The 27,972-nt window shown below is 54.7% G+C and overlaps 1 protein-coding gene across 7 annotated transcripts; it reads right to left on the bottom strand.

The window, feature by feature from the left end:
• Positions 1-729: 729 nt before the first annotated feature.
• Positions 730-27,972, bottom strand: CHD5 (chromodomain helicase DNA binding protein 5). Of its 7 annotated transcripts, none has more exons than XM_065737886.1 (41): positions 27,860-27,972; positions 26,763-26,893; positions 24,077-24,253; positions 23,314-23,432; positions 22,526-22,764; positions 21,876-22,000; positions 20,218-20,341; positions 18,736-18,902; positions 18,323-18,541; positions 17,270-17,476; positions 16,981-17,192; positions 15,983-16,114; positions 15,280-15,388; positions 14,659-14,850; positions 14,380-14,580; positions 13,863-14,000; positions 13,251-13,372; positions 12,705-12,878; positions 12,176-12,317; positions 11,837-11,968; positions 11,290-11,407; positions 10,748-10,872; positions 9,710-9,941; positions 9,500-9,625; positions 9,215-9,387; positions 8,258-8,432; positions 7,719-7,805; positions 7,223-7,311; positions 6,984-7,117; positions 6,667-6,811; positions 5,207-5,354; positions 4,956-5,047; positions 4,367-4,496; positions 3,818-3,907; positions 3,364-3,498; positions 3,088-3,196; positions 2,780-2,912; positions 2,291-2,486; positions 1,919-2,082; positions 1,723-1,837; positions 730-1,640 (listed from the first exon to the last, which is right to left on the bottom strand). In XM_065737886.1, the coding sequence occupies exons 1-41, from the start codon at positions 27,921-27,923 to the stop codon at positions 1,633-1,635; spliced, it is 5,850 nt and encodes a 1,949-aa protein (XP_065593958.1). In that variant the 5' UTR covers positions 27,924-27,972; the 3' UTR covers positions 730-1,632. The 7 variants fall into 7 exon arrangements, with proteins under 7 accessions (XP_065593958.1, XP_065593960.1, XP_065593959.1 ...); XM_065737888.1 differs by having other exon boundaries at positions 1,723-1,816; XM_065737887.1 differs by having other exon boundaries at positions 26,763-26,890.

Raw genomic sequence — 27,972 nt, 5'->3', positions numbered from 1 at the left:
ACGGCCGGCGTGCACACACCGTTCCAGACGTCGCTGCAAGAGAACATAACGCTTACCACATAACATTTAATTTGAATGCAGGAAAGCCACCGCCAGGGGAGCGCGGGGCAGCGCCCGCCCCACTGCCCGGGGCTGCAGGGGCTGTCCCAGCACTGCGCGGAGGACTCAGCCCACGGGGGCCATCCTGCACGGTGCCTGCGGCTGCTGCATGTGTCTCCCTGCTGCTTCTCCTCTTTACTTCGTGCTCCCGGATGAGGAGGCTGTTGGGTGCAGCGGTGCTCAGAGCAGCACTCGAGGTGGGGGCTGCAAGGCTGCTGTGCAACGCCAACAATGGAAGCCCCAGGCCTCTGCAGCCCCGGCACGCCGCGCCTGTGCCTCTGTGGAAGGGGGGAAGGGGGGGGACCCAGCGTCTCCTGGTTGTGCCCACAGTGGGGGGGAAACTGCACCCGCTGCTGCGTGGAGGTGGGGAGGGGGGACAGTGAGTGCGCAGGGATAGATGCATAAATGTGAGTAACTACAGCTGAGCAGGTGTAAAAATGGCTTATCTACATGCAGCTGTGTCAGTGTACAGCACACAGCCGTGTGGGATGCACTGAGCACCACTCCACCTCCCATCCTACTGCCCAGGGCCGTGGGCTCCAGGGGGACGCCCTCCCTCCCCAGGCATCACGCTGACACCCCACCCCCCCCCAGGGGTGGAAGGGCAGAGCTTCCCCCACGGGCAGCACAGCAACGACGCTGCTCCCATCTCCTTTTTAGAGGATTTATTAAAACACAGAGAACATGAACCCAAACACACAGAGTACAAAGTAAATGTGAGTGTGTTGGTTACAGGTGCCATAAACCTCCTACGAAAGGTCACCACGGTGCAGTCAGTATCACAAAATAGCGGCCGCCCCCTGCTCCGCAGCCCCCACAACACCCCCCAGCTCCGGGCAGCTCGTGGCCACAGAGAGGACAGGAGGAAGAAGCAGGGGGAGCACAGGGCGGGCAGCACAGCCCTGCCCAACCGTGCCCCCCCCACTGCAGCATGGTGAGGGCAGGCGGAGGGACCCCAGGGCTGGGCTGGGAGGGGCAGCAGCTGCTGCTCTCCTCCTCCTCTCTGCTCCCCACGCTGCAATAGGGGTGGCAGCAGTGGGCATGCGCTTGCTCAAACACAAAAAGGACATAAAAATAGAACTTACAAGGAAGCTACTGAACAGGATAAGCCTGGCACCTAACGGGCAGCGTGGAACTGGACTAGAAACAGAGCTTCCAACAGGTCTCCCTTAAACTCCGATACATGTCAATAAAAACAGACATAAATACTGTTATTCTATATCCCTTCTTAACTCATCCCACACAAACTCTTCAAGTCTTCCATAAGAAAGTGCAAAAAAATGTACAAGGAAATGAAATCCCCTCCGGAGAAGTTCTGGCGATGGCTGGGGTCATGTTGGTTGAAGCACACGTGGGGAGGAGGAGCACGGGGCTGCCCCCTCTGTGTCCCCCTCCCTCAGTGACCCCACAGCTTCTCGGGGCTGGAGAGCACCCGGGGACACACAGGGACTCGTGGTCTGGCAGCACGCAGCAGCTCTGAGCAGGTGCAGCCTTACCTCGGGTGGGAACGGCAGAATAAAATCTCAGGAAGGGTTAAATATCTGTCGGGAAGAGAGAGAATTGCTGCTTTGCACTGAAAGCCGTCAGTTTCCCCGCCCGCGTGCAGCAGGAGTTTCTCCCTACCTGTCACATAGGGTCCCAGAGGCATCTGGCTGTAGTTGACAATCCCACCTGGCCCAGGACCTCGGAAATTCGGTCCAAAGCTGTTGTTGTAGATCTGGGAGGAACCAAAGGAGCCCTGAGGCAACGAGTGAAGCGGGAGCTGGGCCAGGGGACCCCGGGCACCCCAGGCCGGCTCTGGCCTCCCCCAGCCCCTCACCTGCTGCACTGCGGGCTCCCCTCCGCGGGCGGTGAGGCGGCTGAGGATGCTGCGCTCCGACATCTGCAGCCGCGCGGCCACGGGGGGAATGCGGGACAGCATGGAGGGCAAGCGCGTCACGTCGGCCTTCATGTCGCTCAGCAGCTCCTCCAGCTGGTTCAGCACTGCAACGCACAGCCAGCACGGCTCGCCCTGAAGCATCCCCCCCCCCCCCCCGGGCACCTCCGTGCCCGCTGTGCTCTGTCCCCACGCACCAGCACCCCGTGGCAGCAGGCGCCGGCTCCTGGGCCCAGCTGTCCCCAGGTTGGATTTCCCAACGGGCTCAGCACAGCCCGCCCTTCCCCCCCCCCGCTGCCCCCTGCCCACACATACCCTTGTGCAGCACGGCGTTGGCGGGCTTGTTCCCAGCGAGGGACTCTTTGGAGAGATGCTGGTGGCTTTCGGCAAGGCACTCCACTTCAGCCAGACGGGCGTTCAATGCCATGGCCGGGTGGTTGGGGTCTTGAGTCATGTTGAGATACGCCGCCCGCCGCAGCTGCTCCTCTATCACCAGGGCCTGCTCCAGCAGCTGGGAGGCACAGGAGGGCAGGGGATCAGGACCAGAGCCTGCGCCCGCGAGAGCCAGAGCTGCCACGCTGCCACCCCCCCCCAACCCAACCCTCCCCCCGGGGTCTGTGTCAGCCCAGTGCAGCCCAACTGAGCATCCCAGGAAGAGATCTGGGCAGCGCTGCTCCTGCTCCTCCAGCCCTGCCCCGCTGCCACCCCACACACACCTGCAGCCTCCTGCTCCGCCTCACCTCGCTGCGGGGCTCTGCTCTGTGCCACCACTAAGGACTCACCAGCCCTGGACCTGCAACTCGCCTTGAAGCGCCGGGCGAGGAACTTGTTCTTCATCTCAAGGTAGTTCCCTTTGTGTATCTCGGACTTGAAGGGCTCGTTCAGGATCACGTAGCGTGGGTCGTTCTGGATGTCCTGCCAGCGGGCATAGCCGTGGCTGCCACACAGGGAGCGTCAAGGCAAGAACCAGCCAGCAGGCAGCACCGCTCAGCAGCACTCTGCAGTGCCCATCCCCGCTCCATCACCTCCCCCCACTGCCCCAGCTCTCTCCTCACAGCGCAGCCCCCTCCGCCTGGCACGGGGACACCGTCACCCACAAAGCCAAAGGGTACGTGACAATCCCTGCCAGCAGCCAGTAGTCGTGTCTGCGGTGCCAGATGTCATAGATCTTGCTGGAGGAGATGGCAGCTCTCTCCTCATTCTGCCACAGCGTGTGCAGCTCTGCAGAAACAGAAGTGAGACAGCCTGGTCAGCCAGCAGGGCTGCTGGGCACAGCGTGCAGCACATCGGGCAGGGCAGGAGGGGAGATGGCCCAGGAGCAGTGCTCAGTGCACAGCGCTATGCAGAAGCTCTGCAGTGCCACCCAACAGCTCAGCCCTCAGTTTCACCTGTAAAGCCACCGTCAGCAATGTTGAACATGAATCTGAAGTTCACATTTCTGTCCTCCTTCTTTCCGTCCTCCTCTTCTCTGTCACCATTTTGCTGAGCCTCACTCTGTTCCTTCTCCTCCACCTTGGTATCCTCTGCTGGGCAAACACAGCAAGTCCTGTCTGCCCAAACTTATTCAGACTGGTGCTCCCACTGCCCTCCCACCTGCGAGGGGAAGTCCCCACAGATGTCACTGCTGCAGAGGCCACCAGCCCACCTCCTGCCACCTCCAGCAGCTCCTGATTTTTGCACATCAGGCAGCGCCCGTTGCAATGAGCAGCACAGAGCACACTGCTCACTGCAGGTGCTGACAGCTGGCCCTGTGCCACCCCACAGACACCTGCCTTGAGTCGGAGCCCTGCCCACCAAGGCACCTCGCACCTCTTCTGTCCCCAAAGCCCCCTGGCACCTTACCTGGCTTGACTTCTTTGTCCTCCCCTTTCCCAGGGCTGCTGTTTGACTCTGCCTTTTCTGAAGCCTTCTCTCTTTCTTGAACTCCTTCATCTGCAGAAGGGAACAGCACTCTGAGAGAAGCATAACGACTGCTTCATATGTGAGCACTTCTCTACTTTTGATTTGCAGATTATACTGAACTAATGCTTTAACATTACAGTGCAGACTGTGCCTGTGAGAACGTTGTGTCATTATCTGAACAGCAATCTGGAAGTGCAACGGGAAGACTTTCCTTGGGAATTTCTACTGGACATTGTGGCATTCAGGTTTCCCACTGTGATTTGGAGAGGAGAAGCAGGCAGCAGGAGCCAGTTTCCCAGCAGAGCAACTTCTGCCTGTGAGGAGCACTGAGCACCTGAGGCTGTCACAGTGCGTGCTCTGTGTCTACGCAACGTGAGCTGAAGAAATTCCCCAGCACACATCAATGTCACTGCAACTGTCAGAGCCCTCACACAGTCCCAGATGCTGCTCAGAACAGATCCCATGCTCTCCTGAGCCACACTGACCCACCTTTCACCAGGGGCTCAGCAGAAGGCTCAGCTTTTTCACTCTCTTCTTGTTTCTCTTCCTTCAGTTTCTCTTTGCTTTCACAGTTTTCTTGGTACTCTTCACTTTCCACCTTCTCAGTGTTTCCAGGCACCTTAAAGTGAAGCACCCACACTGGATTAGCCCAGCAGCCAGAGGGCTGTGGTTTGCTGCAGAGGAATGCTGCAGCATCTCCCAGGAAACACCATTCCCACAGCTCTGCAGCCTGCAGGGCAGCACTGTGGGCACAGGGTCATGACCAAATCCCCTCCCCACCCCCACGGGATTTGGTGTCTGTGTGGAGCACAGCCTGCTCAGTCCAGATGGGAAAAAGCTGCAGGAATGCATGGGAGCAGGCAGCTGCCATGGCCACGGGCTGCTCCTGGGCTGGGTGCACAGAGCTCAGCTCCAGCACGATTTCTGGAGCAATGACTTTATGAAATGTCTCTGACTTCACACTCTGAGAAGGGGAGAGAGGCCAGGAGAGAGCACACGCAGTGCTTGGCCCAGCTTTGCTCCTTTCCCAGTCAGGCCACCAACAGCCTTCAGAAAGGAGTCTGGAAGAAGCCCCTACCTGGCTGTCAGAAGCTCTCCTGGACTTCTGCTCCACTTGGTCCTTTTCCTCCTGAAACCCAAGTGGTGGCAGTGGTTCTGTTTTTTCTGTAACACCAGCAAAGCAAAGAAGCTATAGACAGGATTCCCATCGTGCCAAAGGCACAGTGCCAGGCAGACACCTGCAAAACCTTCTGCTGTCCTGTTCCACCTCCCTTCCTAAGGCAGACCAAAACCACAACCAGGCCACTGTGCATTTACCTGCAAGGACAAGGGGTCCTGCATGCATGTGGGCTGGGCTGGCTGGGACAGGGGTGTTGGGATCTGAAGAAACCATCTCACTGCATTTCTTGTTCTCTGAGCCCTCCAGAATCATATCTGGGGTGCTGTACTTCCCATTGACGTGCTCGAACTCCTGGACCTGGGGCAGACACAGAACACGAAGTCAAACACGGCAGCCAACAGCAGAGCAGCACAGAGCAGCAGCAGGCCAGCTCCATCCAGGGGCATTGCTATACCCACCACCCCAGGTGGCACACTTTGCTGGGTAGCATGTCCCACTGCCCATGCCCTGCTGCTTTCTAGGCTCCCAGCCTCAGCAGCAGCTCCAGCAGCAGTCCTGCTCTGCCCACAGCAGCAGACAGCACACACACAGAAAGCCTCCTATGCCCCAGCAGGTCCATTGCTGCCGTGCTGGCTTTGCACACACAAGGAGGATGTACTGAGTTAGAAAATGTCAGCAGCCATGGGGACAGATGGGACAGAAGGGCAGCATGCAAGTGAGTGTGCTTGTGCCCACATGAAGCCCCAGCAGGCATGCAGGGTGAGCTGTACCCTGAGGGTGCTCGTGCAGTGAGTGCACAGCCCTGGGCTTCATGCCTCCATCAGAACACTCTTCACTTCCTCTCTACTTAAACCCCAGCACTGGAGACTTTCTGCACTCTTTCACAGACCCTCTCTTGCACGTCCCATTCTCTAAGCTGCAATTTCTCACTCTCTCCACCCAGCAGAGACACTGTCAGTGCTCAAGACACAGCAAAACCAGGTGCCACCACTCTCAGCACTGGCCTTTCCTCACTGCCACACTGGAACCACTGCTACGATCATCTGAAGGTCTTCCTGGGACTGCTCTGAGTGCTGCACTTATCAACACATGGATTGTGAGGAGGGGACCGTACTGATGAAAAAAAAGAGTGCTGAGAATGGATTTGGCAAGCACCCCATCACTTCCAGATCTGCAAGACAGCTGAGGACTCTTCCACACAGCTAACTGCAAGGATCCTCAGGGCTCAGCACATGCCTGGGATTAGCAACACCATTAATAATTATTCAGTCCCAAATCAAAGCCTGAACATCTCTCTGAGACATGCTTTGGTTCAACAAGATGCTGGGCACAATGCAAGACTCAGCGAGTGGAAGTCTCTGGCCTGCACAGTACAGGAGGTCTGAGTGGGTTACCATAACACCCCATCTGAAATGAAAAGAACTATCAACCCAGGAATTTTTAGAAGTTAAAAGAATGTGATTTTGCCATGTTTTTGTTTTTTTCTTTGCCAGGTGTGCACTTCTACCTCCAGCTGACCTACAGCACCGAAATACCACGGACGTGGGCGTGCACCGAGCCTTGGAGATTCAGTAAGGGGATCCCTGGCAGGGAGGCATTCAGCAGCCAACGAACCCCCCAGGTGTGCAGAACACACCTGAAGGGCACACTTCAGATTTTACTCACCCACCTTCTTCCTTACTAGCGACATAACTCCGATCCGAGTCAGCACATGCTGGCGTGACAGCCCCTCCCGGGGAACACCATCTGCAAAGGTTTCAGCACCATCTGCTCCAGGTTCACACAGATGTCGCATGAACAGAGAGACGTAAGCCCTGCGGGAGGAAAGCCAGGAGCTTGGTCTGGCTTGGCCCACGAGCTCCTTGCTGAGCACCCGCAGCGCCTGCTTCCACCAGAGGCCAAGGGCAGAGTCCTGCCCCCAGCACACGGCAGGAGGGAGCTGTCATGAACCCCACACAGCTCTCCTCGTGCCTGACGACCACAGACCTGAACTCCTTCTCACTCTTGCCCCGCAGATCCCGCACCAGCCAGTGGGAGTTGAAGGCGTCCTGGGGCGGCATGCCCCAGCGCATGATGGCGTTCAGGAACGCCTTGCGCTGCCGGGCGTTGAACCCGAGAACCTGCAGGGAGCAGAGGTGGGGAGGCCTCAGAAACACACGGGGTCTCAGAGCCTCACAGCCGCTTCAGGTCCTGAGCGGAGGGCACTGTCCAGCGCTGACGCTCACCTCAATATTCCCCCCAACTCTTGCCAGCAAAGGAGGGAGAGGTTTGTCCCGGTCACTCTTCAGCTGTCGCCGTGATTGTCTTCTGCCACCTAGAGTCACACAGTCTAAGTAATGAATGTGTCCAGACAACAAAGAGGGATGGGCCAAAGTGCTGCTGCTGACCAAGCCCTGTGCCCTAAGCTTCCTGTGGTCCCTCCCAACGGGAGCAGAACCTGCACAGACCAGCAGTCAGGGTTGTTCCGAGTGCTCCTTCCCCCACCCGGCCTCCCCACTGTGAGCCAGATCCTGCTAACACAAGGACCAGGCCAAAGCCCTGCAGTAGCCAGGAGGTCGTGCTCCCTGCACTGAGAACTGCCTCCCCCAGCAGCAAGGTGGCCCCTCCCCAGCCCAGACCTTCCTGCTGCATTTGAGTATCAGCCCACTCCAAATCACAGGCTACCACTGAAGTTCCTGCAGAGGACACTGTAGAGTACCAAGTTCATTAACTCACTCTGACCTTCTGGTCTTTCTTCAAAGTCTTCATCTTCGTCCTCAGAGCCAATGGAGTACTCAGACTGGTTGTCAGAGAGCTCGTCCTGCCACTCTGCAGACCACAAGGAGACAGGCTTAGGAGAGAGAACTCTGCAAGCTTGCCCAGGGAGGACAGCAGGAGCCCTGAGACTGCCCCCAGCATCCAGCACCAGGTAGCCAGAGAGAAAGACACAGCAAGAAACAGGAAACCAGACTCAACCATAATTATCATTTTCCTACACAGAAAAAACAAACAAACAAAAAAAATTTAAATATTTTGCCCCCAGACAGCTTTTTCCTAAGTTCTTCCCAGGAAAACAGCTACAGGGAAAAAAAAAAAGAGAATAAAAACCTTTGAACAATTTTATATCCTGGAAAGCTTAGGAACCTGTGAAGCACAGCTCCATGCAGTCTACCAAACTGCAGGGGAATGTCAAACACTGCAATACTGTGCAGATGTTGGAGAGCCCACAGAGCCTGCTCCCAGCCCTGAGCCAAGCAGGAGCCAAGTGGCTGAGGCTGTACCTTGGTCCTCCTGTGAGGCATCGTTGTAATTGACCTGCTTTCGGATTCTCTTCCCTTTGCCCAAGTTCCTGGCCAGATCTTCCTGCTGCTGCTCATAGTGGTGCCGCAGCAGCTTCTCCCAGTAGTCAGGGTCCACATTCTCCTCTTGCTTGATGATCTCACGTTCCACCTCCTCCTGCAAAGCACAAAAAAACAAAAAAGGCTTGAGATAAGAAAGCTGCAGACCTCCCTGCATCACACTGCTGCACATCTTCTAACTGCACTGCAGGGAAGAGGGAGGGAAGGAGGGCACTGAGCAAGCAAGATCTTCAGACACGCTTTGACCATGCAGTAGTGTGCCTCCTTCACCCTGCTCCACATGTATGTATGCTCTCAAAGTCTTTTCACCTCAGTGCATGGTCACCAAAGGGCCAAGTCAACCTCCCAGCCAGCCAGCTATACCTAGAAACACTGCCACTCGCCCTGCCCTGCAGAGCCTGTGCTCTCATCTAGGGAATGACTGCAGATCTGCAAATTTCCCAGAGTAGCAGCCCACTATCAGCTTGAGAGACAGATGAAGGAAGGAAGACTGTCAGCTGCAGGGAAGGGACTCAGCCCCAGAAGTAGTATCTATCAATGGGGCCATTTCACAGCTCCTCGGGCCACATGAGATCCAGACCATCAGCACCTGGTATGGCTATTGCTTCCACCCTAAACAACAATCCTCTACAGTCTCCTTTTTCCAATGGGAAAGGAGGTCCAGAGAAGCCAACGTGCCACTGAGTGCTCACAACAGGTCAGAACCACACTTAGCCACTGCAGTCCTGCTGGCTGCACCATCACTGCTACACAGCAACGAGCAGGGAGCAGCACTGCCCTGCACAGAAACACTTACAAGAACAAGAAAAGCAGAGGAAAAAGCACAAAGAGCAACACAGAGGGAGATGCGATTATAAGACATGATACTAATCACATTACCACACCATCCTCTTCTCTCACAACATACTGGGCCACTTTAAAGGAGCTGAGATACTCGTTCATGTTCTGCAGCTCCGTGTCATCAGTCGCATCCTGGTTTCGGTCCAGAAGCTTAGAGATAGCAGCATCATCATAGTGGATCACACTGCTGTCATCCACGTCCTTATTGTCACCTGGAGGGCAAAACAAGGGGAACAGAAAGTAAATCACACTGTGTGCTCCCAGAGCCAGGCAAGATCAGGTTGGACACACGGCCAAGTCATCCCAATAACGGGGGCTACAGACCTGGTGGGGTGCCACCATGCTTTTTTTTCATGCCAGGAGTCACTGCACTCCCTTTGGTGGACAGCGTGTCAGAGAAAGGGGTGACAGCATCTGGCATGGTGATCCTCTGTCCCTGAGACACCATGCCTGCAAGTGGAAGACAGAGGAATGAGCCCCAGCAGCTCCGACAGGGATCAGCCTTGCTCAGAGCGTGCCCGGCTCCTTCCCAACCTTCCACATCATCCTTGAAGAGCTCTTCTGTCCCAAACTTCAGGATGTCATCTAGCTCCTGCTTAGTCATGGAGCCTGACTTGGAGCCAAGCCCAGGACGGACCACCAGGTGGGTGAGCATCATCTTCCTTTTGGCCACCTGGGTGATGCGCTCTTCCACGGAGGCTCTGGTCACAAAGCGGTAAATCATCACCTTCTTGTTCTGCCCGATGCGGTGTGCTCTGCTGAACGCCTGCAGGCAGAGGACATCACTGCAGAACAGCCAAAGCTGGCACATCCACAGTCAGCCCAACTCATGAGAGTGCCCAGGCTGAACTCAGCCTTTGGGCTGCTATGGGGCAGTGGAGCAAGAGGGGCTCCTTAGAGCCACCTTGTAGACTTTGGCACTTCTCCTTCCCCCTCCTCTGACTACAGGGAAGCCAGCTTCCTCGTGCAGGCCTCTAACTGAAAGGCCTGAAGGCAGTGCAGAGAAGCTCCTCCCAGGAATCCTCTGCTGCAGAGTCACCAGGCTCTGACTCCTCCATCACCACTCTGTACCGGCACATCCTCTTGCCTAGGACTCAGGGGAAGGAAATGCTCACATATGTGGACCATGAAACTGTAATTAACTTCACAGAGGGCTTTCTCTCAACCAGGAAGCACGAAAGGGAAAAGCATGTCTTCACTTTTCCATTGTTTTTAGGTTGCTGCTCAACCTCCCCCTCTAATGGCAGTCAGCCCTTGGATGGGGCTCTGCCACAGCTTTGGAAATGCAAGTGGAAGGTCCCCAGAGCAGGAAGGACACATGGCTGCAGACAAGCAGCAGGAGAGAGGGAAAAGCTCACAGAAGAAAGCCAGTTTCAAGTGCCAGTTCACCCCTGCATTGCAGAGAGACCAGGGTAAGGCCAATGGAGGTGTGAAAACTGCTCTATATCCTGCAAACAGCAGGAACTGTCAGCAGCTCTCAAGAGGAGAGAGCTCATTTCGCTGGCAGAATGCACAGAGGACCCATCCAGAAAGGTACTTACTATACTGGAAGGAAAAGAAAAAGTAATAAACCTGGATGTCATTGTGGGGATTCCAGTCAGAATCGTAAATAATGACTGTGTCAGCCGTAGCAAGGTTTATGCCCAGACCACCAGCACGGGTAGAGAGGAGAAAGCAGAACTGCTGAGCACCAGGAGCTGAGAAAGACAAACCCACAGGTGGCAGAAGGTGAGACAAAGGGGAGCTGAGCTTACTTGGAAAGGTGCAGCACAGAGCTTTGGTTATAAAACATCAGGGATCACCAGTCTAAGGCAAGAAGCAACAGGCAGGGAAGGCAAGGAGTAAAAAATACATCACTGCTCCAGATCTGAAGGGCAAGCTCTGAGGCCACGAAGGGAAATGCAGGAGTCTTTTGAGCCAAACAACGTTGCCAGGCTCAGGGTTGATGACAAAACCAGAGGGGTTAACATGCCAGGAGCAGCCCTGCATCATGCCAGGGCTCTGGGCTTCAGCATGCTGTGCACACAGACCCCACACCGCCCCTCCCTCTGCTGGCTGCTGCAGACAGCACACACTGCTCGCTGCTGCCCCTCGAAGGGAAGAGCAGCACGCACCGTTAAACCTGTCGATGGCTTCCTGGCGTAGGCCTCCGGTGATGCCCCCGTCGATCCGCTCGTACTTATAGCCCTCGTACTCCAGGAAGTCCTCCAGCAAGTCCAACATCTTCGTCATCTGAGGGGTGAGGTGTGAGGGGCTCTGCACAGACCCCACCGGAGCCTGCCCAGGGCTGGGGGTCACTGCCCCATGGCGTGCACTGCAGCCCCCCACATTCCCTCGGGGACCCAGGGCACCACAGAGCAGCAGCACTCAGATCTCATCCTCCAGGGGCAGCTGTACCAACATTAGGGAATTGGGTCTGAACGGCCCTCCCAGGAGGGGAGCACTACTGCTGTTCCCTCTCTTTTATCTGCAGATAAAAAGCGGTTTCAAACACTTTGGGAGAGGAATGGGATGCAGTTCATCCCCCTGAGTGCCGAGGTGCCCCACTGTGACACAAACTGGCAGCAGCTCTTCCACATATCCCTGTCTGTACCTAACAGCATTCTCATACAGAACAAAGCGATTTATCAGGGTCCCTCACCAGCCCTTCCCACTGCTCACCTGGGAGAAGATCAGAACTCTGTGACCTCCATCCCGTAACTTCTTCAGCATCTTTTGGAGCAGCATCAGTTTTCCAGAAGACTTGACCAACGAATTCCCATCATAGGATCCGTTGGGCAGCACCGGGGCCTCCTGTGAAGGATTCTGGTTAACCTCTTCAGGAAAGAGCTCAGGAAGATCATGGAGAAAGTCAAGTGCGTTGCAAAAGCAAGTATTTGTACCAAATCCCTCACACCAAAATCTGTACTTTTAAACAGACAGATCCTGGAAACAATCCCCACTGGCAGACTGCACACAGTGCTCTGCAGAACGCCTCCGTGGTGCACTCAGTTCACGTACCACAGCGGCCACGGGGAAGAGGTACGGGTGGTTACAGCACTTCTTCAGATCCATCATGATGTTGAGCAGTGAGACCTGATTCCCTCCACCTTTCGAGTTCAGGGCTTCAAAATTCCTTGTTAGTATGAACTTGTAGTACTTCCTGTATGAAAGGGGATGGGACAGACATCAGCATTATGGAGTTGCCAAAGATCAGACAGCACTTAAATTCCAGTTACATCAACGGAGCTTCAAAAGGGATGTCTGCTGTGGGGACTTCTCTTTAGGTGCTGGTTCAGCACCCCCAGGTCGGGCTCAGCTCTGTTTGGCCGTCCTGAGGATATCACAGCCCTGGGTTGTGCTCAGGGCACAGCAGACAGGAGCCCACAGTGCATCAGTCACTCCCTGCAGAGGAGCCACACTGCACACAGCCCACCTGAACAGGGCTGAGCACTCCCCAGGGGCACACGAAGGACTCCAGCACTACTCACAGAGGGGTTTCTCTGACCCAGTGGCCCCAGCCAGGCCCCAGTGCCATGCTGGCACTCACTTCTGCATCTGGCTCAGCTCCACTCTGACGATCAGCTCTGTCTTGGCTGGCATGTTCTTGAACACGTCCGCCTTGAGCCGCCGCAGCATGTGGGGGCCCAGCAGGTCGTGGAGCTTTTTGATTTGGTCCTCCTTGGAGATGTCTGCAAACTCCTCTAGGAAGCCCTCCAGGTTACTGTGAAAGCACACAGAGCTGAGCAAAACGGACATTTGTTTCTGTAGGACTTAAACACAAAGCTCTCAGGGCACACAGTGAGGTAACACTCCCGTGCCTGAGCAGAGCAAGAGCCAGACTGACTGCCAAGGGAAATTCACATTACATGTGCCAAAAAGAGGCCCGAACAAGTTCCCCAAAACACCACTGCCTCCTCAGAGAAAGGAAGGAGCAGGGCAGAACTCAGCCCTCATCCACAACCTCCTGACTGATAGGAAGGCAAGCTCAACCCACAGGGCTCACAGTGCAGTATTCAACGTGAACAAAATCTGTGCTCAGGTTACACATGCACATAACTGTGATGGCAAACCACTGGGAACCTGTGCAACTTACTTAAACCTCTCAGGGGTCAGGAAATTGAGCAGGTGGAAGAGCTCTTCCAGGTTGTTCTGGAGCGGAGTCCCAGTGAGCAGCAGCTTGTAATCAATCTTGTAACTGTTCAATACTCTGAAGAACTTGGAAGCGATATCAAGTTGTAATTATGCAAATTATTCACACAAAAAACGAAACACTGCAATACATGTTCTACTTAAAAAGCAATGGTGGTTTCCCTTTCGTTTAGAACAAATAACCTCACATCTTTTGCATGCAGGGCTGGAGCAGTGAACACAAAGCACATGAAGCTCCTGCCCGCATCAAGCTCTTCCCTCCCTGCCTGCTGGCTCCACACTGCCTCAGAGGAAAGCAGAGCTCTTCAGCCCAACCTTCATAACGCATCAGGCACCAGCCTGACGGCACCACCAGCCAGCATGGCACACAAGTCACCAGTGATGCTCAGAGGGCATCAAAGAGAACAACCCCATCAAAATGCAGCCTTGAGCACAGCCTGAGCAAGCTGGAGATGCCTTCTGACTCCCAGGGGGAGAAACAGAGCACCAAACTGGCTGTGTGGCAACAGCTACAGCAGTGGGATGGAAGAATTGCTCACAAGGAGATGCCACCTACTTTGGACTGGTTGTTCTTCAGCCTGTGTGCTTCATCCACCACCAGACAAGCCCACTCAATGGAGCCCAGCACTGCCTGGTCTATGGTGATCAGTTCATAGGAGGTGAGCAGGACATGGAACTTGATCTGGGCTTCCTTCTGGAGGTGTAGAGGAAGAGAAAAGCCAGAATAGAAGAGAGCAGGGCAGGGGACAGCCTACACTTCTGGTGATGCTGTTTGTGACACCAGTTCTGAACCAAGGAGAAAACTGGGGGCTGCTTGTACTGCACGGCACCAGCAGCAGGGCTCACACACAGTCTCAGATCTCCTGCTAGCATGATTTATCTGAACATCAGAATGAAGCAGGGGACTACAGAAATGGAAAAGGGCCTGGCTGAAATCTACATCTATGAACAGTGTCAGCTTTTCTGGAAAAGAGCCGATCCGAGACCTAAGGAACTTCCCTCTCTGGGTCAAATTCTGCTCTCTCTCCTTACTCACAGCTAAAAAAAACGTAGCACACAGCCTTAGCTCCCACCTTCATCCGGAACACCTTCTTGCCACTCCGGATGGCATTGTCTTCAAAAGAGAACTCGTTCTCGCGGATGACCGAGCGGCTCTCCTTGTCCCCAGTGTAGGTCACGACGTAGAAGTCGGGCGCCCACAACTCAAACTCACGCTCCCAGTTGATGATGGTGGAGAGTGGGGCACTGACCAGGTATGGCCCTTTGGAGTGGCCCTGCTCAGGGAGACAAAACCCATGTTGTTTGCTCTGTACCAGGGGCTGAGCAGCTCAAAGCCACCACACGGTGCTCACCTCCTTGTACAGGGAATACAAGAACACAATAGTCTGCACAGTCTTCCCCAGTCCCATCTCGTCAGCCAGGATCGTATCAGTGCCTTGGGCCCAGGAAAATCTCAACCAGTTGAGCCCTTCCAGCTGGTAAGGATGCAGCGTCCCTCCCGTGGCATCAATGTACCAAGGCTGCTTGTCAAACTTAACCGTGGGCTGAAGGAAAAGACACAGAGTGATAACCAACTCCCTCCTGCTTCCCTGTAGTCAGTCATGCCCCTCTTTAGTGACACAGATGGCCCCAAAAGAGATGCTTATACTATCCACACCACAGCCCTGCCCACAGTGCAGGCTTTGCTGTGTGTCACTGCAACAGCCCTCAGCCAGGATGAGAAGGATGGCACCTGGCAGCCTCCTTCCCTCCTGCTGGAAAAGTCTGCAAGGTGCCTCACAGCACATGCCCAGCTCTCCGTGTGTGCCACATACACATAGTTTTGGGGAAAGCCAGCCCATAGCTCCACACGAAGTAAAAACCTGTCTCTGAAGGAACTAAGGAAGAGAACCACACCAGGATGGGGAGCACAGACTGACCAAGCTTTGTGTGAGCTCACACACCCTCACTCTGCTCCTGCCACTCTTACTTACATCAACTAGAGGAGTTTCTGGAGGCTTTTCCAGCTTCTCCTCTTTCAGCTTTTTTCCCTTCTTGTTCAGCTTCTTCAGAGGACGTGTGTCCTCCCCCAGCATCAGCTCCCTGAAACAGTGAACATGCATTAGGAAAAAGCAGACAGACACTCCTCTCCGTGTTTCCAAGCCAGGGGTTAGAAATGCCTCTCAAACTCTGCTGCCTCTTTCCCCACAGGAGCTTTTCTGGCCCAGTTCCCATGGGCACTCATGGCATTAATTATCCCCTTCCAAGAGGTCATGGAACATCATCCAAAATAAAGGACAGCAATCTCAGAGAATTAGATTTTCCCCCCACAGCATGCAGTCAGTGTAGTACCACAGAGCCTCCCTGAAGCACAGCGAGGCCATGAACAGTTCGAGCAGAATATACGGAGGGGAAGGGGAGCATAGGCTGGAAAACAACCAGCAGACTGCATTACAAAGCAGCCCTGGAGTGCTGGAGCATTTCAGGAAAGACTTCATCAAGATCCAGCTTTCACAACGTGCTCAGCATCTGTGCCCTCTGTTCAGGAGGTCCCTGCAAGTGGCTCCAGTGGGTGCTCAGAAAGAGCAGCACCTACAAACCACTGCAAAGCCCAGGCAGGCTGCTGCAGCTCTGCACGACTCTGCCTCGCGCTGCAGCACACACCAGCTGCGGTCCCACTGCCTGCCTGCCCCATACCTGTGATTCCAGTAGAGGAGCTTGAGGTTTTCATAGTACGGGATGTCTATGTCATCGATCTCCCAGGTGCACTGGTCATATGGCAGATCTTTCCATTTGATCAGATAATGGATGTCTCCCTTTTTATCAAAGCTATAAAGCACAGTGCATAAAACAGACCAATGAATTGGGAAGAGGCGACGACAGCAGCCCATGCCTGCACTGCTCCACGTTGGCACAAAGTTCATTTCGAAATGAAAATCCTTTGAGAAAAGGAGCCCTACATGCAGCACAACATGTCAGCTCCACGAAAACCCACGAGAATCACACACAGGTGTGCTGAAGAACAGCCCCAGAGCCGCTCTGCCACGTGACAGAGCTCTGTCACTCTCCCATGCCCGGATGGGTAAACGCTCACATTCACCAACGGAGTGCTGCCAGCCAGGGGTGGACACTGCACGTGGAAGGACAACAAGCCCTACTTTACCAGCACTGGGTACTCTCTTTCCTTTTTCTGCAGCATTTATTACCCTATGAAGCTTTAGTTACACTGAAAAATGAACACACTACAAGTCCAATTATATGCCTATGGAGAACGAAGCCCCTCCTTACTGGCAGAAAATGCAAAGCTTGCAGGAAAATTATCCAGACAGCTCTGTTTATTTTCTGTCAGGTAGTCTCCGAGCAACATTGCCACTTGAAATTTCAAGTTGCCGCCTGAAATGCAGGGATTCAACAAAAAGGTGACTTGATGTAAAAAAATAACATGAAATAAAAAATACCAGCAGTGCAGATTTCCCACATGGCACATTTCTTCTGCACAAAAGAAGTGCAAACGTCCAGAGTTCAGCCCAGAGTAATGCACTTGCTCCAATTGCTCTCCTCGGGCACAGCTCTATTGGCAGCAGGAGGAGGTAAGTGGGCACTGCACACCTCTTGGCCACACGTCACACCCTGGGCTGCCATCACGCCGTGCTCACCCCTCCTGCTGCTGACCCACACGTCCGCCCACTCCTCACCTGTGGTTCAGGATGCGGTGGATCATCATCCACTCGGGTTTGATGCCATAGCGGTAGAACCGCTCCTCCATCTTCGCATAGTGAGGATCTTTGCTCTTCCGCTTCTCCCTCTGGCTGTCCTCGTCCCCAGAGCCATAGTCAAAGGCAGGTGGCTCGTCCATGTCGTTCTTCCTTTGGTAGTTGCGGTACATCACGGTGTGGTAGAGCTCCAGCTGCAGCAGGACAGAGCCACGTCACCCCTTGGGCCGCCGGGAGCAGCCGGGGCACGCCGCACCAGCCCCACGCTCACCTGCAGCTCCTTGACCCAGGAGCAGTGCCAGTAGGAGAGCCCTGCCCACTTGACAAAGAACTCTCGCTCTGGGATGCCCTCCAGCACCTTCGGCAGCGGCAGAGCCAGCTCTGCTCCTGGGGCAGGCAGAGCAGAGGGCAGCGGGGCCGGCGGCTCCTTCCATGCCCAGTGCAGGATGCGTTGCACTTTTCCCTTCAAAGGAGGGCACTGAGGATGAAAAAAAAATTAAACACACAAGAGCAGGGAGTTCAACACCAGCCCTGCCAGCTTTGCATCCCACCGATCTCTCCCTCCCCCACTTCACGGAACCAGAGCACTGTGAGCACACGGCATCCCTCAGCTCAGAGGTGCAGTGCCCACAGGCAGGCAGGATGTGCCCGAGCCTGGCCAGGGCAGGGGGGTCTGCAGGGCAGGGGGGTCAGGGACCCACACACTGCAGCCAATCAGCAGCACAGTGAGGGGGAAAGCAGCCAGGCCCTGAGCAGAGCCTGCTGCTGAAAGTAGAGGAGAGCACCCCAGGGAACCACGTGGGCTGGAACGAGCTCAGGCCATGAATGCACTTCACTCACCCTGCAAACAGGGTCAGCTGCCCTGGGCATAGCCATGGCATTGCTCTTCTCTGCTCCCAGGGGAAGTTATTCATTTGCCATTGCTAACCAGGCAGACAGAAATCAGGAGGAGAGGGAGCATGGAGTGGATGAAGGCTGGGTGGTGCACATGTGCCTGAGGAGAACACCCATGACACCCCCACCGGGACAGGCCTTACCACTAGGGCAGGCTGAGCTCAATAAATGATTCATTATTCCCACATTTAATTGCCCAGCACAATTCAAGGCCCCAGAAATCACACCCACCACTGCAGCAAGCCTGCCTCAGGGGTAGAGCCCTCCCTGTACTGGGCATACATCAAATGGGACCTGACAGGCAATCTAGAAGCAGGCAGGGAACTCGGCAGCCTGCACAGGCAGAGTGCACGGGCAGCTGAGCTGCAGGGACAGGCAGGGCCCCAGGGTGCAAGACAGGGACAGGACGACAAATGCAGGAAACACTCACAGTACAGCGAGGGCAGAGCCATTCACCATTTGGGATTTCTGGCAGGGGTGGGTTCAGGCAGTGCAGGTGGTAAGAGGACGGGCACGTGTCGCAGCACAGCAGCTCCCCTCCGTCCTTACAGACACGGCAGAACTCCATGTGGTCATCCTCCTCTTCTTCACCACCTTCCTCCTCCTCATCCTCCTCCTCCTTTGGCTCCCACTGGATGCCCTCCTTTTCCTGGGGCAGCACAGCCACAGTAAGGCTGATGGGGGCAGCAGCATCCCCAAAGCACTGAGGGGCCCCAAGCCCAGCGTGGGATCACAGGAGGGAGGCACGCTCCCATACCCCACCCATCCCAGAGCCTCTCCATCACCCAGACCCTCTGCTGGTGCCCCCTGCCTGGCAGCACTCCCACAGGCACCCACACTCACACAGTGTGGGCAGCTCCACTTGCCCTCGGGAGCTTTCTCCAGCTCGGGGTCCAGGCAGACGAGGTGGTAGGCACGCGGACACGTGTCACACAGGATGATCTCCCCTCCCTGCTGGCACACCTCGCAGTAGTCCTGGTGGTCTGTCTCGTAGCCATCCCCTTCTTCAACTACAAGCAAGGGACAGATGCAGTCAGTGGGGCAGCAGAGCTGCTGGTTCTCCTGAGACAGCTGCTCCTCTACAGTACAGTTAAGGAAAACAGAACACGTTTCACCTCAGCCCCTCCTGCTATGTCCCCCTGCCTCTCTGTCCCTCAGCATCACAGTTTATCTTTGCACACAGCATCATCTCACCTCTGTCTCTCTTTCTCTTTCCACACTGTATCATCCTTTGGTTCCTTCAGGCTCTCAATGGAGAATGCCAGAACCTGGAGAGGTTGCAAGGGAGGCAGTCAGAGAAACCTCCACAGACCCCAGCGCCAGCAAATGTACCATGCAACAGTAATGCAGCTGAGGACCCTCCTCCTGGGACTGCTGCACTCTCCCTGGGCACTCGCTGGGTGCAGAACAGGAGCTCAGCCAGCTCCATGCAGAGGGAGGACAGAAGGAAGGAGCGAGGGCCACAAGGCCCATACCTCGCAGGAGGCACTGCACTCACCTCCTGGCTGTCCCCAAGCACAGAAGTCACCCTTTGGTTTCTCAAAAGCAAAACTCATCAGCAGAAGCACAGTGTCTTGGTGCAGAGGGACTGCTCTCAACAGGGACGGAGGTGTCATTAACCAGACCAACACAAAGCCTCCACCAGTGAAGGAATATGCACATCAAAGTGGCCCATGGCCACTCACACCCTGCCAGACACCTGTCACTGCTGCCCACACACCTCCATGTCCCTGCGCTGCCACCACAGCCCTGGCCTGCCACCAACCACACATCTCACTCAGACAAACACCATCCACCAGCACTGCCTTGCCTGCAGCCAGCCCTGCACCTGGGGAGCCAGCCACAAACCGTGCTGCTCCTGCGGCTGTGTCTGTGCAAACCACTTCCCCTGGAGCACCACCAATTCCAGAACCTTCTGCCTCAGGACAGACCTTGGGGGGATTAGACGCGCAGGACAGTGGCAGCTGCTCACCTGCCCGCACTGCCCAACAGCAGCTGCCCTTCTGACACAGTGTATGCCACAACACAGAGCTGGCCCAGGGTGAGAGGAGCACTGGGCTGTGGAGGAGAAGTGGTCGATAGAGAGGCCCTGGCATCAGGCTGCTCCTTCTCCACCAGCAGTGCTGCAAGAAAGCCTTACAGCAGTGGGTTTTCTGCAAGTCCACCGACAGCAGTCACCTCACCCCACACAATCAGACAAGCACAGCCCTTCCTTTCCCACACAATCAGTGCTGGACACTGCTCAGAATTGCAAGAACCAGGAAAGCACCATCTGAAGAGGGAAATCCAAACAGAACAGGAACAGAGTACAAAGGGATGGCCTACTCCTCTTTTTCTTTCTCCTCCTCTTCCCTTTCTTCCCCAGGCCAGCAGAGCACTCGGAGCGCATAGAGGAGCTGTTGATGCTGGCACTGTCAAAGTCGGATTCCTCCCGCTCTTCCTCTTCACTCTGCAGAGGAGAAAACAGAACCACACACTGCCCAGGCCATAGGAACTGGCTGTGTAAGGCAGCAGGGATGGTGGCAGGGTTGCCACACTCCTGGCACCCGCAGCCAGGGTTCCTAAGAATGTCACAAGGCATTAGGAAGCAGATAAATCTCCTCCATCAGATCGATGCTCCAGCCAGGCAATCCATCAGCACAGACTACAGCTAGAGCCAGAGGACAATTACCTCGCACCGCTCAGCACAGCACACAGGCAGTTAGTTGGGTTCAGCAGCACCATCGAGGTGCAATCACTGAGCAAATCTCAGAGCACATTCAAAAGGCATAAATCAGTGACTCGAGTTCATGCTGTGTTTGCCTGTCAAGAGATGGGCTCTGGGTTTCCCTCAAAACAGAACAGTAAGTCGGAATTCTTATCCTGGAGGTCAGACTTACACACACAAAGCACCAGTCTGTATGCTCTCGGGTGCTTAGCACTCTGACTGCAGGAGCGAGCCCAGGCTCCTCCCCAGCCTTAGAAATGCAGATGCAGAGATCTAGAATGCACCCAGACATGGGAGGGACTTTCCGTGATGTGGGACCAGGTGACTGCCCCAGCTCGCTCCTTCCTCTTCACCTTCTGATGCACAGAGCTACTTACAAACAGGTTGGTACCTGAACAACAGCTAGTGAGGCAGGGAGCTCCAGTAAAGGTGAGATAATGGGACTTGGAGCAATATTACCAAGGTCTGCAGGAGAACCATTCCTATTGAATAGTTATTTAGGAGATTCATTCTTTAAAATGCTCTGCTTACATCTGATATTCATACACTGACAGGAGTGCTGCATGTAAACTGCAGCAGAGCCCTGCTCCCATGCACTTACTGGGGTGCCCAGCTGTCCCCGGGTCATGCTGCAGAGCCACTGATGCCAGGAGGCAAGCTATGGCAACTTAATTAAAGCATCTGATAATTCTCTTTGACATAAAGTTCAGCTGGAGTGCAAGCCCTGAAGAATTCCTTCGCAAATGAAATCTGAAATGATGGCATTATCAACCTCATCACTGAAAATAAACATGCTTATATGGTTTTAGCAGCAAACATGCCCAGATACAGCATCTTTACAAACACAAGCTTGGACACAGGTCTCTAACGGGATGAACAGACACGCTGAACAGAGACTGGCAGCTCAAGGAGGGGCACAAATGAAGCTGTAACATCTCCTTTCAGCAGCCTTCCTCCAAGCAGACCACAGCCACCCTCCAATGAAAGACGGCTTGGCCCCTTCCTCAGATGGGATGCCCTGCCATCCTGAGTGCCAGCAAGGGAAGGACATGCCATGCAAGGCTGCAGGCAGGGACAGTGCAGAGATTTGTGACCCTTGCTGTCTCCAGGAGGTGACAGGCCCTGCGAGAGGGACAGGCAAGTTGGCAAGTACAGAACAGTCCAGGAATAGCACACACTGCCCTGCACAAGGGAGATTTCCAGGTGAAGGGATCTTGTGCTGGCATTTCTCAGCTGCACCCAAGGCCCTGCACAGAAATGGGCATTGTACACTTACAGAGGAGCCCTTTTTCCTTTTGCTGGGGATTCCTCCAAACCGGAATTTCAGACCTGCCATCTTTTTTCCCTTTCCCTTTTTCTTCCCATCTTTAGAGCTCTTGATCTTTTTCTTCACACCTGGACCTGGAAGAGCAAAAGATTTGTTGTTCCACTGTTCCAAGAGTCCTCAGGCTGCCAACCCAGATCCAGTGCTTGTGAGGAACTGGGAGAACAACCTGGCACAGGAGGAACACAACTACCCCGGAATGCAGGAGAGCCTGCAAACTGCTACAGGGCTGGGAATGCCAAACGCAGAGTTAGAGGTCTGCAAAGCAGGGAGTAAAGTTCCTTCTCTGATGGAGGGGCCCAAAAGACACTGCAGGATCTGAGGCTGGTGCTGTGCAAGCTGTGCTCTTGGTCAAGTGCCAGTTCTGAGCTGCTTGTGCTAAACCTCTCGAGGCATCAGCAACTGATGAGTGCATAACTGGAACAGCAATCTTCCTGAGGAGGACCATGGCACAAATAAAGACAGATCTCTCCTTTTCCCACCACTGCCCAGCTTCCACAGCACCTCAACAGAACCTTCCGAGCAGGAAGAAAGCAGCAGCGTGAATCTGCTGTCAGAAACAGGAAAACATTCACAGTAAGCTCACTGTGCCTGGTACCCACCTTTGCCTTCCTTGGTTTTTGCTTTCCTGATGACAGGGGGCAAGGCAGGCTGCTGGGGGCTGGCAGCCACTGGTGGGGCAACCGTGACAGTCTCCACTGCTGCAGCCACAGCTGCTGCTGCTGCCGCTGCTGAGCTGCCCTTGAATGGGTTGTTGGCACTGAACTCTCGCCACTTGGCACCAAGCACGGTCATCATCTTGGACATGGGGATCTTGGGGTTCTTCTTGGCAATCAGAGGCCTGAAGGGTGGGGGAGAGGGAAAACTACAGGTTAAAGGAAATGCAGGTCTGCTCCTGCTCATCCTGTGATGCAGGAAGGCTCTTCAGCTCTCGAGCACCAGCAGTGCGTGACTCGTGGCAGCAGGTCGCTGTGGGGCACTGGAACTGGCTCCACTGGAAAGGCAGCAGAAACCAGACCTTTATTACTGAGGAAATGAAGAAAAGGCCATGCTTAGATTTCTCAGTGACCGCTATACCTGCTGTGTTTTGAGCACTTCACAATACGAGCTGAAATTGCTATTGTTCCTTATTTTTTTCTACTGAAACTTTTCAAATAAACAAAGACAAAAAGTGGAATTTAGGAGAGTGGGCATGGAGAAACAATTCAGTTGCTTTCCAGTCAATTATCCTGCAATTAAAATGGAGTCCTGAAGACCTTTTGTGTGATGGAAGGAGTAGCAGTCAGGAGCTTGTAAAGTAAATTTTGCATCACAACTTCAACCTTTTATCTGAGTAACATCCAAATCCCTATTGCCACCCAGGACCCCATCAATACCTCTGGTTTTATACCTGAGAAATTGGCTGAAAGCCTTGTAATTAGTAAGAGTGTGGTAATCTTCTTCTGAGAAAATGTAATCTACATCATCAAGGCCCCATTCTTCCATCAGTTGGGCTGAGCTCTTAGGCTCCTGCAGAATTACAGAGAGACACTGTTAATGTAAGCGATGGCTCTGCAGACAAACAGTGTCTGTCTCACACCCCACGCCAAACCCTCTCCCCAGCCAGCAACACACAGAGGTTTGTTTCTGTAATATACAAAACAAAGCATGCACCAAAGCTTAATAAACTAATGCTTCACACACTTCCAAGAAGCAGATTAATACCAAACGCTCCTCATACCACACCACATAACTAAGCTTTGCCAGGTTTCGTGTCTCCAGGAAACGTAATCTCTGTGTCTAACAAAAATAACACGGGATCACAGCCTTTCATCTGCCAGTAAAAATGCCAGGCTGTGCTCGGGAGCCCTTGATCAGAGTCCACTGCAGACTGGGCTGCTGCTGGAACTGCAAATGCTTCCAGGTTTTAAAAACAAAAACAACCACAAAATCAGCACTGTCATGGTTGTTTTTCTGTTTGCTTCAAATCAAATAAACCGCCGCTTTCAGTGGTGCCTTAAGCAAAGGTAACGTATCCATCAGCGCAAGGTGAGGGGCTGCAATTGCAGCACTGCCCCTGCCCAGTGACTCACTGAACAATGCCAGCAGGGACCAGGCCACACCGTGAGGTCCAGTGCTTGAGCACCAGCTCAGAATGAGCAACAGTTCGGTACCTTCAGCCCTCCGTCATCGTCATCCTCCTCCTCATCCTTCTTTTTCCTTTTGGTTTTTTTCTCCTTCTTTTCCTTCAGTTTCTTCTTTTTCTTTTTGTTGGGGGAATAGTCACTTCCTTCACTCTCAGATTTCTCCTCAATCTCCTCTTCATTGTCTGAGATCTCGTCATTGCTCCCCTACAACAGAAGACGACAGTGGAGAAAGAGCAGCACTCCCCTCCCTCAGCCTCAGGTGGGTGCCCCCTCTGCCTCCACGCTGTAACAATAACACGCGGGAGCGCTGTGTTCGGTCTCATATTCTCTAATGCTTTTACACGAGTACAGCGGAGCCCAGGCCCAGGCAGCCCCAGATGCCACGGACTCAGCACCACGGACAGCGCCGGCACCTCCCGCGCCGAAACCGACGGCCCCCACCGCGGGGACTTCTGCTCAGGGGCCGTCACTGCTATGTCGGGTCCTTCTCGGTTTGGGGGGGGGGGAAAGGAAGAGCAAAAAGAGCTTTTCCTTTAGCAGTTATAATTTAGCAGGGAATAATTGGTTGCCATGGCAACTGCTGCAGTACAGGTTGAAATTCCCTCTCTCCCTTTCTTGTCTGACGAGGACCTTCATCTACATCCACTGAGGCTCCAACTGCAGCTGGTTATTTGATGCAGATCTTTCTGGGAGGTTTGCAGCATCAGTTCTAGCACCAAAGCTCCAGCAAGCACTGCCACAAACGCCAGCACGAGCTGCAACAGGGCACGACAAACAGTCCCATACAGGAGCAACACAGCATCACTTCTGCCACACAGCCCAGGCCCAAAACCATAGGGTGTTCTGGGGTGAGGTCAGCCGAGCTGCAAGCACTGTGGCACAGGTTCACAAGATATCCCCACCTCTCTCTCCTCTCTAATGGAAGAAAGGGTATCCTACAGCACAGAACCTCTGGGAAGGTGTTCAGGAAAAGAAAGCCCACACCAAAGGTCCCTTTTCTTTTACCTCCTGCCTGGGAACACAGCCTGGGTGCTGATCAGAAACACAGCTCAGTGCCTCCCCATGGTACTCCAGCTCCTCACTGGCTTTGGTGGAAGACAGAACAACCTCTGCCAGGCAGAACTGAGTCCGATTAACACTGCCTGCACATGGCATTAATTAAAAAAGAAAACGCCCTCGACATCCGCCCCATTATTAGCCCCCACCCCCAGTGAGGGAGCAGTCACACATGGCACAGGCTGCACATGTTGCTCCCATAGCCTCAGGCAGGCTGACGTGAGCGGAGAACTGCCAGGAACGAACACACCACACGTCTGTATCTTATTTTTCCCCTATTCAAAAGCAGCACAGGAAAAAAAACGCATCCCACGTTGCATAAGGCACAGGAAGCGAGGCAGCCTGAGCCAGCTTTGTGTGCTATCTGCAGAAAGAGAACATCACCATGGCCACGAAGGAGGGGAAAAGCCTCCTCTGGGCTCCAGCCTCTGCTCACAGCTGCCAGGTCATAGCATGCCGGACTCAGCCAGGTCCCTCTACATACACAGCACATAACGCTCCTGTCAGCAGCAGCAGCAGCACTTGGATGTGCCACCTCATCCAGCCAATCTGCTCCTACACGTCCCAGAGGGAGTGGCAGAGATGACTGGAAGAGAACAGCATCACTGATCCCCTGCCTGGCAAGGGAAGGGCTGGGGATGCTTCTGGCCCTGCTGCACGAGTACATCTGATGCTCTTCCTCAGGCACACATTTCCTGGGGAAGGGGTGTGAGGGACAGCAGCTGCTCACCGCTCCTTCCCCAGTGTCTGCCTGGTGCTCACAGCCCTCAGCCAAGGCACAGCCTGTCCTCCGGGGCACGCAGGGACAGCCCAGCCAGCTCCTGGGACACACAGCAGAGCCCAGGGGTCAAGGTGGGCAGTGGGAAGAACCACTCTGGTGCCATTAGACACAAGGATGTGTTGCCTTGTCTTTGTTTTCACACAGAAGACTCAAAAACCATTCCACGTGCTAAATCCAGAGACGTCCCTACCCTGTCCTCCTTGCTAAATGTTTTGGTCAAGTGCAGCACACAATAAAACACCTGCGTGCTTTCTGATGGCCACAACTCCTTGCCATCTCTGCACTGAAGACCCCAGGAGGCAGCATCCTCATCCTCACTTTCCCCACCAGCTCACCATGCAGCAAGGCACAAGCAGGGCATGGGAGTTGGCACAGGGAGGACAAGGTGATGTGCAAACAACTCTCACAATTGAGGACCATAACTAATGTTTATTGCATGTGTTTTCCACCATTAAATGAAATAACGTTGAAAGGATCAGATTCTCAAAACGCCAGCAACCAGAAGGAGGAAGGCTCAGAGCACAGATGGATGTCTGCTTCGCATCTTTTATTACATCGCTGTCACATCAGTGCATTGTCACTATGCCCTGCACGCTGCAAGCTTCCATACCATTCAGTTTTTTGGGCCCACACAATTAAAAGTCTCCACCAGGAACAAGAATAGTCAAGGAGAAACAGCAACACCCCAGCTGATCATTGGAGCTGGACAAGAACCACCCAAACCCGATCCTCAGACACCTCCCAGGGCCACGAGCATCCTGGGACACCAGGGAGCTGCCTGCTGTCACCACAGGCATCTGGGTCCCCTGGGCAGCCTACCTCCATGCCACGTCTGGCAGGAACCCACCAGCCTCATCTCAGAGCACACAGCATTACCTCTTTCTTCCTCCTCTTGACTTTGGCCACCTTGCCATCTTTCAGCTTCTTGGATTTCTTTTTTTTCTGCACAGCAACTTGCTCCTCCGCAAAAAACTCCTCCAGTCCTTCCAGAACCCCATCATCTCCTTCTGAGGACAAGAAGGACAGCTGGCATAGGCGGGCTTCCGAGGCACAGCTCAGGTTCACCCTCCCTGGGTGTCCCACAGCCACTTGGTGGGTGCTGCACCCATGGAAGGACACCGACATGCGCCCAGCCCCAGGTGCTCGTTGGCATCCTCACACCAATGGGCAGCAGGGTTTGTGTCACTGCACCGTGCTCTCTGCCCCCCACCCTCACTGAGCAAGGTCTGGTGCAGAGCACAGACTGTTCCAATCACAGAATCCAACTCAGGTTGGAAAAGACCTCAAAGATCATCGAGTCCAACCACACTGCTCTAACAACCCTCTGCTAAACCATGGCCCTGAGCACCACATCCAAATGGATTTAAACACATGCAGGGATGGTGACTGCACCACGACCCCGCAGAGCCCATTACAGTGCTTAACAGCTCTTTCTGTCGAGAAGTGCTTCCTGATATCCACCCTAAACTTACCATGGTGCAACTTAAGGCCATTCCCCTCGTCCTGTCACTGTCAGCAGTGAGCAGAGCCCAACCCCGCTGATGCTGTGAGCACCTCTGAGATACTGGAAGGGCAATGGGGTGCCCTCAGCTCCTCTTCCCCACACCAAGCAGCCCCAGCTCCTTCATCCCCTGCCCCGTGAGCCCTTCACAGCCTCGCTGCCCTTCTCCGGAGCTGCTCCAGCCCCTCAATGCCATTCTGCACTGAGCAGCCCAACGCTGAGCACAGCAGTGGCGATGAGCACAGGGCAGAACCGACCACGCTGAGCGTGGCGGCCGCAGTGGGGTCGGACCCCAACAGGTGTGTGCCTTCATCCTCACCATCCTCACCACCCACCCCTCCCCGCGCTTCCCCAGGCCGTCCCCCGCCCTCCAGCACGGAGCCCCGCGGAGCAACGACCCGGGCACAGCGCACCCCATCCCCGGCCGCTCCCACCGCTCGCTCCCCGCGTCCCACGGCTCCCGGCCGCGCACCTGACACGTCCTCGTCGTTGTCCGCGTCCTCCAGCAGCTCCCCGCCCGCCGCCGGGCCCCGCATGCCGCCCGGGAGCGCCGGGCGCGGCCCCTCCGCGCCAAGATGGCGTCCG

This window comes from Cyrtonyx montezumae, unplaced genomic scaffold (genome assembly GCF_038088225.1).
Source record: "Cyrtonyx montezumae isolate F1298 unplaced genomic scaffold, pur_monq_1.0 scaffold_21, whole genome shotgun sequence".
In the NCBI taxonomy this organism is placed as follows: Eukaryota; Metazoa; Chordata; class Aves; order Galliformes; family Odontophoridae; genus Cyrtonyx; species Cyrtonyx montezumae.
The sequence above is the reverse complement of the archived record's forward strand: the minus strand, read 5'-3'. Positions and strand labels throughout refer to the sequence as shown.